The sequence below is a fragment of the Argentina silus genome (assembly GCF_951799395.1).
Source record: "Argentina silus genome assembly, chromosome: 2".
NCBI lineage: Eukaryota > Metazoa > Chordata > Actinopteri > Argentiniformes > Argentinidae > Argentina > Argentina silus.
Window position 1 is genome coordinate 33,141,414 of NC_139656.1, and position 10,040 is coordinate 33,151,453.

At 49.3% G+C, this 10,040-nt stretch overlaps 1 protein-coding gene across 3 annotated transcripts in view; it reads left to right on the plus strand.

Moving 5' to 3' along the window:
- Positions 1–80: 80 nt before the first annotated feature.
- Positions 81–10,040, plus strand: part of LOC310801050 (microfibril-associated glycoprotein 3-like) — a 76,888-nt gene continuing 66,928 nt past the window's right edge. Inside the window, exons 1-6 of one of the 3 annotated variants that reach the window (XR_014554101.1) lie at positions 81–214; positions 486–871; positions 1,128–1,272; positions 2,520–2,719; positions 3,060–3,889; positions 3,966–6,267. Coding sequence is in view for 1 of the 3 variants with exons in the window: in XM_083665000.1 (XP_083521126.1) it covers positions 538–871; positions 1,128–1,272; positions 2,520–2,719; positions 3,060–3,526 (1,146 nt within the window). In the remaining 2 variants the exon portion in view is untranslated. Of the gene's footprint in view, positions 215–485; positions 872–1,127; positions 1,273–2,519; positions 2,720–3,059; positions 6,268–10,040 lie in introns of those variants that run through there. The other 2 variants (XR_014554100.1, XM_083665000.1) reach the window with 2 other exon arrangements.

The window sequence follows — 10,040 nt, forward strand, 5'->3', positions numbered from 1 at the left end:
TGGTTTGTGCAGTGGACAACTTCGATGCCAGGTGACCACGCCTACTGTCAGATGAACGCGGAAGTGACCCTCTCTTTAGTACAGTAGATACGTAGCAACAACAAGTGAGCAAAAGTTCGTTGTTATTAGGAGATCTCATCTTATTCGAATCAAGTGTTCTTAAAATCAAACCTAGGATTATGTTCAGGGCTTTCTTCTTGCCAACCAGCAACAGGTGTGTAAGTGACAGAGTAACCAAAACAAACGCTAGCTAGCTACCTACCTGCTATGTACAAAACGTACTTATCCAGCTAAAATGACAACATACTAATAGTTTTGTTCATCATATAAGTCATGAGGTGTTTTGGTTCTTATCATGTATACTTATCATTGTCTTAGAAAGTTATGCACAGATTGTACGTAGCTGTCGCCAGCAGCCTGTGATGTTCCACCTGTGAGAAGCTCGTCGGAGCTCCTTAACTTTCTCCTCCTTTCCTGTTCGACAGGCTTTAGAACACCTGGTCTGGAGGTGAACTTCAGCCTGCACTGCGCCGCAACATGTCGCCAGAGCAACCGCACACAGGCACATTCTTTAGAAGTTGTGTGTCTACCATTATCATCACACTCGTCCTTGCCTGTGGACGAGCAGAAGAGACCACCACCACCACCACCACCACCGCCACCACCACCACCACCGCGGCGGCTGCAGCAGCCGCAGCAGCCCCGGACAGCCTCCCGGTGACCGTGCAGCGCCTGGCTCGTCTGCCCTCCCTCCGGGACATCGTGGTGAAGGAGGGAGCCAGCACGCTGGTCGAATGCAATGTGACGGGAAGTCACGATGACATCCAGTGGTACAACTCCAAAGGACACGTTCTGGATGAGGAAGAGAGTGGTGAGTATTTAAGCAGCTGACCTGAATGTAAACATCCCTCCAGTGAGCTCATGACATTGAATTGATACATTTGAAAGTGTACGAAACCAAAATGAATAGGCCTAAACATGTGGTGATTTAAAAAATAATAATAATAATAATTATCATCAAAGGGTATGATTTGACATGGTTAAAAGTGTCAAGTGTGTGAAACAGTAAACTGTCCAGCAGAGCGGTGCATTGCGGTTTCTACAATAGCTCTTTTCCCCTCTTCCAGGTGGTAAATGGCTGATCATGGAGGAGGGGGTTCTGAACATCACAGCGGTCTCCTTTGAAGACAGAGGCAGATACACCTGTGTCGCATCCAGCTCTACAAGGAGATCCAACTACACCATCACCCTCCGAGTGGCGTACACACACAGGTAATGATGATGAAGGCTCTATGGGGGTGTACACACACAGGTAATGATGATGAAGGCTCTATGAGGGTGTACACACACAGGTAATGATGATGAAGGCTCTATGGGGGTGTACACACAGGTAATGATGATGAAGGCTCTATGGGGGTGTACACACACAGGTAATGATGATGAAGGCTCTATGGGGGTGTACACACACAGGTAATGATGATGAAGGCTCTATGAGGGTGTACACACACAGGTAATGATGATGAAGGCTCTATGGGGGTGTACACACAGGTAATGATGATGAAGGCTCTATGGGGGTGTACACACACAGGTAATGATGATGAAGGCTCTATGGGGGTGTACACACACAGGTAATGATGATGAAGGCTCTATGGGGGTGTACACACACAGGTAATGATGATGAAGGCTCTATGGGGGTGTACACACACAGCTTATGCTAATGAAGGCTCTATAGCCGAAAAACCCATCCAGTTTCTGCTGCTTATCAGAAAGTCAGAAATAACATTATGCGTTCACAGCTCTGGCGGTTCATCTTTATCTCATGGACCCGAAAGTACAAGGTCAACCAGGTAGACCGGCATGTAAACATCATTCACTACCAATGAGTCACACATTCCCTGTTTTCAGATAGCCTCTTCATGTACCCGGCTCACTGTTCTAGTGGTCATTGACCTCTCTGGCTGTCTCAGTGATCGTTCTCTGGCTTGCCACAGCGGGGTTTACACCGTGTGTGCCAAGGGCAATTGCTTTTCCACAGTCCCTCCCGGGCTTTAACAGGGCTTATCAGTTACTCCAGGCCTATCAGGTGTTCAAACTCTGGCTTTTACCCCCCTCTACCCTCCTGGTCCTTATGAGGTTGAGAGGAAGGGTGGGATATTCCAAGTGCTTTTGTTGGCGAGCAAACTTGGTGGCTGGCAGGCAGGCATAATTGACAGTTAGCTCGCTGTAACTACACAATCGAATGGATTTGAGTAGCGCTTTTAAGAAATACAGTTGTACAGAAGTTATTGGAACCTGTTGGGAAACCAGAGGATTGTATGTGTTGCTAGTGTGTCCATAGTTCGAATTGGAGATCATACAGGGCGGGACTAGAAAGCCCGGCTGTGGAAACTCAAACGGGCTTGTTAACTCGACTAGATCGAAGCGTCTGGCTTCTGGGCACTGACTGGCCGCGAGTAAGCCTCTGCACGCTCTGGCACCGCTGTCGAGAAACGAGGCTAATGACCTCCTTCTGTCCACAGCGGCCTGGGGCTGTACTACGTCATCGTGTGTCTCATCACCTTCACCATCATCATGATCCTCAACGTCACGCGCCTCTGCATGGTCAGCAGCCACCTGAAGAAGACGGAGAAGGCCATCAACGACTTCTTCCGCACCGAGGGAGCCGAGAAGCTGCAGAAGGCCCTGGAGATCGCCAAACGCATCCCCATCATTACCACCGGTGGGTCTATGGCGGGGGGGGGACCGGGAGGGGGGAGGGGAGTAAAGATGTACAGCCACAACACCACGGCTAAGCCAGTACGATACACTCATAGAGGATAACGCAAAAAAGTCAATAAAGGCACAAAGCAAAGTAAAAGTTTCCATGGTGACAGTTCAACATTATGGACTGATAAAATGTTGTTGAATTGTCCGGATTAATAACATTTTATTGCTATTGTCTGGACTAATAAAGTTGTATTGAAGTGTGTGGACTAATAGAATTGGATTGTGTTGTCAGGACAAATAAAGTTGTATTCTATTGTATTGTCTGGACTAATTAAGTTGTATTGCATTTTCAGCCAAGACTCTAGAGCTGGCCAAGGTGACTCAGTTCAAGACCATGGAGTTTGCCCGGCACATGGAGGAGCTGGCCCGGAGTGTCCCTCTGCCCCCGCTCATCCTCAACTGCCGGGCCTACGTGGAGGAGATGATGCACCCTGTCGAGCAGAGGGCTATAGAGGGGGGAGCCGTGGGGGGGGGTGATGCCTGTGAGGTCCCGGTCCCACTGTTAGTGGAGCAGGAGCAGGAGCAGGAGCAGGGCGGGCGTGGAAAAGCCTGTGAAAACATCATGGATATCCAGGTGTCAGTCCATCCACTGTTGGAGTGTGTGGAGGAGCAGCGGAAAGAGGAGGAGGAGGTGGAGGTGAAGAAGAAGGAGGAGGAGGGGGGGAGTGGGAGTGGTGGGGGCGGCCAGGAGGAGCCTGATGAGGTGTGTGTTGCCATGCTAGGGCCCGGCTCCCACAGCAGCTCTGTGTATGACATGTAGCTCCAGCCTCCCTCACCCTCATTAAAGGGACAGTTCACCCAGTGAAGGAGCTGTGTTGTTTGTGGCGTTCACACTGCCTCTGTTTTAATTAAATACAATGAAGTTGGGCTGCAGCAGCGGTGTGAGAGCAGTGTTGTTGGATGGCGGGAGAGTGGGAGGGCAGGCGTTGTTGACTGTTGCAGTGAAGCGGTGGTGTGGTACACAGAGGGCCGGCCTGTTGGGTGGCGCTGCAGTGAGAGATTGGGATGGTTGTGTTTGAATGGAGAGATTTATTGTGACTCAGACTGATAGACTGACAGACAGGGATTTCAACAGACAGACAGACTGACAGACAGACAGGGATTTCAACAGACAGACTGACAGGCTGGTAGACTGGCGCACAGGCAGGCAGACAGACTGTCTGCCTGCCTGTCTGTCTGTCTGTCTGCCTGTGCGCCAGTCTGCCTGTCTGCCTGCCTGTCTGTCTGACAGACAGGCAGACAGGGATTTCAACTGACAGACAGACAGACAGACAGACAGACTGGTAGACTGGCACACAGACAGACAGACAGCGATTTCAACAGACAGACAGACTGGCAGACAGACAGACAGCGATTTCAACAGACAGACAGACTGGCTGACAGACAGACAGGGATTTGAACTAACAGACAGACAGCCTTCATCTCATATGGGCATCGTTATTACATTGTTATATACAGTAATGTAACTGATGCAATGCATTTGTAATAATAAGACAGTTAACAACTTTATTGTTAACAACTTTTTTGGGTGTGTGCGTGCGTGCGTGCCCCTTTGTGTCATTTAATGTATCTTCTGAAAGGTACAAGTTGTAATACTTTGTTTACTACTTTGACCACAATCCAGGTTTGATGTGGTTGAATGATTATCTGGTTGTATCCTCCTAATCAATAACGTGTTGTGATATTCACTTCAGTGACAGTGACTTGGGTTACGATGTATTGAAACGGAAAATGACCGGTACGAGTTGGCCGACCATGTATGAAGTTGGGGGTAATACTGTGAAGGGTAATACTGTTGTCTTTCCAGCGGGTGGGGCTGTTGCCGGGTAAATCGTTGTCAGAGTTATCTGCCGGGCCTGTCAGGTGTTGGCTACTATTCAGAGGGACAATTACACTTTATGAGTCCAAACATCCGATTGGTTAATTCCAGGACAGAGGTCAAATAAATACTTAAATAATTACTCCAGTCGTGTCACACCGAATGGTATGTGTACAATACATGATTCCTGCTGTACACATCTGTGTAATAACCCCATTCCCGCTATGCTAATACACACGACCATTACACGGCCATTGAACACCATTCAGGTTCCATCGCCAGCCTACGGCTATTAGCCTGCGTTAGCTTCACTGAGGGAAACGCAGTATGCAGTGTGCGCTGTACGTACTAAACAAGCTTATGTTGTGATCGTTCTGTTCCCTGCGCGTGCGTGTGCCTGCGTGTGTGTGTGCGTGTGCTTGTGCGTGTATGCACACGTGTGCACGCTTGAGGTATGATTGAATTTCCAAGGATGATGTTGTTGGTACGACAGTATTGCTAATTACTCTCTTTCAATCAATCTGCAGTAAGAACCAATCCTCCAGACAGAACATGATTAAGAGGCTGATATACTGCCTGTCTTGGCACCCTCTGACTTACTGGAGGACTTTGAACAGCACACTTCAATAGTGGGGAACATTAGCTCCATTCCACAGTGCTCTGTGTCTGTGTCTGTGTCTGTGTCTGTGTCTGTGTCTGTGCCTGTGCCTGTGCGTCTGTGCCTGTGCCTGTGCCTGTGCGTCTGTGTCTGTGCCTGTGTCTGTGTCTGTGCCTGTGCGTCTGTGTCTGTGCCTGTGCGTGTGCCTGTGCCTGTGCGTCTGTGTCTGTGAGATAAGTGATTGCACTAATAGCTGCTTTCCATTGTACCTCCTGAAGGACACTCCGACTTCTCTTCTCTATTAAACCGAAAGGACACCTTCTTAATCTGTTTTATTTTGACAGCGAAATAAACATATGAGATGTTGTGTGTGTGTGGGGGTGGGGGTGGGGGTGTAACCTCATTTCTTTATGAACCCAGAGTGTTAATGCCTCTAAAATGCTGTCACATTCTCCTGTTGATTGGTTTACTTGGGCTTCATTCACTCCTGTGGTTGTGGAGCCGGACTGAAAGCCCCTGAATAGCAGTGAATGCATTCATGATGTCCTTTACTAAACTAATGGATGGTACCAAAGCAAAAGGTTAAGGTGAATTCTGCAGGGGAACTGTCAGCTGTGCTGGCCTCTCCCATTTCGAAGGGCTTTGATTGAAAGCATTCCATTGATGTTTCACAACCCATAGAATTCTAGAACCAACCCCCCACCCCCGTCCGCCCCCAAAAATCGAAACCAAAAAACAACGTTGTCATTGAAAGGAGCCACTTAACAGCGCTGTGTTGTTTAAATTCGTTCGCCCCCCTGTCAGGGTTTGTCAATAGGACCTGTGAAATGTGATGCCTAACTCTGTTTACATGGCGTTATACTGTATGAAGGTGCCTTTGTGACAGGACTGTGTTCTTGTGGACTGCCACTGTAAGTTTTTGGTGCTTTGGGTTTTCTCAGGGTGATAATGATAACATTGTGTGCCATTTTAATATTATTCTATTATAATCTGCCTTTTTTAATGTTGTGGATTTGATTTAGGCCACGAAGTCTAATGTGTTGAGGTCACAAATGAACTGTGCTTGAAAATTAAAGGTGAATATCTGAGAGACAGTGTCATTTTCTGCGGTAATGGACTCCAGGGTTCACCCGACCTGACGACACCATCCTGATAGGAACACAATTGTTAATCACTGTCACAGCATCAGGGGAGGCTGGTGGAGGTCGACATCTGAGGTTTCTACCTCCACCAGCCTCCCCTGACCCACATGCATTTGACCCAGGCAAAGGACAACGTAGAATGCTGGTCATTATTTTGAGTGCAGCTGAGGTCAGGTGGGGTCAGGGGCGAGGGGGGGGTTTACACAATAAAAGATAATTGTACAGAAAACAGTAATTAAATGTCTACCGACTGACTTCAGGGTTCAGCATGTGGATCAGAGACTCCATGTTGAAATTAAACTTCTACCTAAAGTTCCAGTAAGACAGGGAGAACTGGGTAATGGGTCTATCTACACCAGGGGAGGCTGGTGGAGGTAGAAATCGGAGGACGGGCTCATTGTAATGCATGGAACGGAATGAGGAATGGTATCAAACACAGGCACGTGTTTGCTGCCATTCCTCATGCCATTCCATATATGACAATCAGTCTGTCCTCCGATGTCTGCCTCCACCAGCCTCCCCTGGCCTCCGTATGTAAACGCTGTGAAGCGATTCCTTCCCCATCAGCACACTGTGACATCTTAGCCCTGGGCAGCGTGAACCAAGTCATCCAGAGCATGAGGCCTGGAATCACAGCTGCCCCCTTTTGTATGAGATCCCGTCCGTCGGTGCCGGACGAACAAGCCCACATCTGCATGTCATCTGTCAGTCATGGTGCACTTCCCCAACTCAACAACACACCTTCTGTGTAGTACTGCCAACGCTCTGGATATGAGGAGATATGAACTTCAGACAGTATGAAAGAGAACGAGAGACAAAGAGAGAGAGAGACACAGAGAGAGAGAGACACAGAGAGAGAGAGATACACAGAGACACAGAGAGAGAGAGACACAGAGAGAGAGAGAGAGACAGAGAGAGAGAGAGACACAGAGAGAGAGAGACACAGAGAGAGAGAGAGAGACAGAGAGAGAGAGAGACACAGAGAGAGACAGAGAGAGAGACAGAGAGAGAGAGAGACACAGAGAGAGAGAGAGACAGAGAGAGAGAGAGAGAGAGAGAGAGATAGGAGCCTGGGAAGAAAAGCGAAATGGAACCAAAAAATGTAAATTGAATCCTGCTAGGATAATAAACTTTTTCAGTCTTTTTTTACCCGGCGTAGGCTTTAATCTAACTCTTATCTGGAATATATTTGCAGAAATGGGTCACGATGAAGCACGCCGTTTTAGCACACGAGAGAAACAGCCTAATAGAAGCATTAGTCATATGTAACGGCGAGGAGACAGAAGACAGTTGTTATCACGCAGGCTGTGCAAGAAGTCACTCCGAAACGCTAACGGAATGGAACACCGACACAGCACAGAACGGTATCGCCTTCATCTCACAGCAGCAATAAAACCCCACCGCAGTCGTTCCTGCCTGCCTGCCTGCCTGCCTGTCCGTCTCTCTGTCCTGTTTCCTCTGTGGAGGCCGTTGTCGCTGGTGTGACTAATACCCTACATGACAAGTAGTCCCTAGGGGTTGTGATTCACTAGGACCGGGGACAAGAGGCGGTGTGACAGAACTGCTCTGCTCATAACCTTTCAGCCTGGTAATTACCTGCTAACCTGCCACACGAGAGGGCCTGCCACACGAGGGGGGGCCCCGCTGTGAAACAGCCAGGCTGAGCTGTCAGCCTCTAATGGAAGGCATGGTGAGTGGAGGTGGCAGGGCCTGAGGGGGCCACCGGGGGGGGGTGAGGGTTGGGGGGGGGGGGGGGGCACCGAGGGGGCGGCGGTGGACATATTGGGGTCAGTCCTGCAGGGACGTCGCCTTGATGCGCACTAACAGGTGCACTGTAGCCAGAGATGATGTCATAGGCTCGTGGTCTAAACATAGACTGAGCCGGCGGCGGAGGTCGTTGGAGTCGTGAGGAGGTCGTTAGGGACGTCGTTAGGGACGTCGTTAGGGCGCCGGGGAGATGAGTCACAGGGAGAGGGATTTCGGAGATGTCGTTCACACTTCAGCAGGCGTGTGGTGAATTATGACGCGAAGTAGACCTGTTCCATAAATGACCACCCTGCACACACGTTTAACACCATGCCTCATTCCATTCAGTGCACTGCATTGAGCCCGTCCTCTGATTTCTACCTCCACCGGCCTCCCCTGGTCTGTACTAATGAAAGAGGCACCTCTACAAGGTGTTCTTTACACAGGGCTTAACACAACATATAATCCCTGTCCTATTGTACAACTGACTAATCTCAGCCTCCAGCCATTAAATTGCAATATTGGCAAGCACACCGTCGAGGGATGAACAGATGAGTAACTGAATCATGTTCATACTCGCATGCCATAGTCATTTCCATCATCAACACGATTAAAGATAATCTTGTTGTGTTATTGCTTTAGTCCCAGTGCCATTCTCAAGTTTCACAGGAAGTTACATGCCATGTGGGGGAGTGTGTTACACTCTCAACTGTCCCCCCCGCCTCCCCCTCCTTATCATACCCCAATTAATTAATTCTGTGATATGCTGTGGTCGTTATCTTCTGTCGCCCATGTTCTGTCTTCTAATGCTTTCAAAAGAGAATTACACACGGCGGCAGATAAGCTAACAAGATTGGGTTAGTGTTGAGATGGGTGTCTCGCTTTCATACGATACGTTTGATGAGTTGGTCTGTCTGGGGAAGCTCCACTTCAGAGCTCAGAAGTTGAAGACTGTTTTGTTGTGTTGTCTCCGTTCTGCACTGATTTAGTGAGTGGCGGCCTCTCTATAAATACACAATAATGAAACTCATGAAACATTTATTGAGCAGAAACATCCATTTTGACAGAGACAGGTAGGAGGCATCGCCTCATTCAGTCTAATAACCGTTTGTGAAAAGTGACACACATTGGACAGATGTTACAGTTAGACAACGCAGCTCAGTACGCCTGGATCAAACATCCAGTTTTACTAGCTCTGGGTTATCTGCATCAGGGGAGGCTGGTGGAGGTAGACATCGGAGGACGGGCTCATTGTAATGCATGGAAAGGAATACGGAACGGTGCGTTTGATACCATTCTTCATTCCGTTCCATGCATCACAATGAGCCCCGTCCTCCGATTGACCACCTCCACCAGCCTCCCCTGGTCTGCACGGCTCACGGCACCAATCCAACCACAGTTCCAAGCCGTCGCATATGCGGAGAGTCCACTGTGTCCTGGGATCACGTCGTTTTAAGTCTTGCAAAAGTCCCCCGTTCGCCAAAGTTGCATGCCGATTGCATGCTTTTGTTTCATGTTCTGACAAATCACCTGCCAGAAGTCCCCATCCACCTGTGGAATCCCCTCACCTCCTCTGTCACCCTCAAACACCTCTCTGGGTGACTTCCAACCAAGACATCCTCCTGGTGGTTCTGCACCAGCGGAGGCTGGTGGAGGTAGAAATCGGAGGACGGGCTCATTGTAATGCATGGAACGGAATGAAGGAATGGCATGACACACGTGTGGAGCCGTGCAGATCAGGGGAGGCTGGTGGAGGTGGGCATCGGAGGACGGGCTCTGTGTTGGATACCGTTCCTCGTTCTGTTCCATGCATTACAATGAGCCCCATCCTCCGATTTCCACCTCCACCAGCCTCCCCCCCTGGTCTGTGTCGCACTGGGCCTCGGGAAAGTGTCCCTTCCCCAGTGTCATCACACCCAGGGTGGACCCCACTGTGTGTGGGTAGAATGCCTGAGGAGGCTCCTCTGCT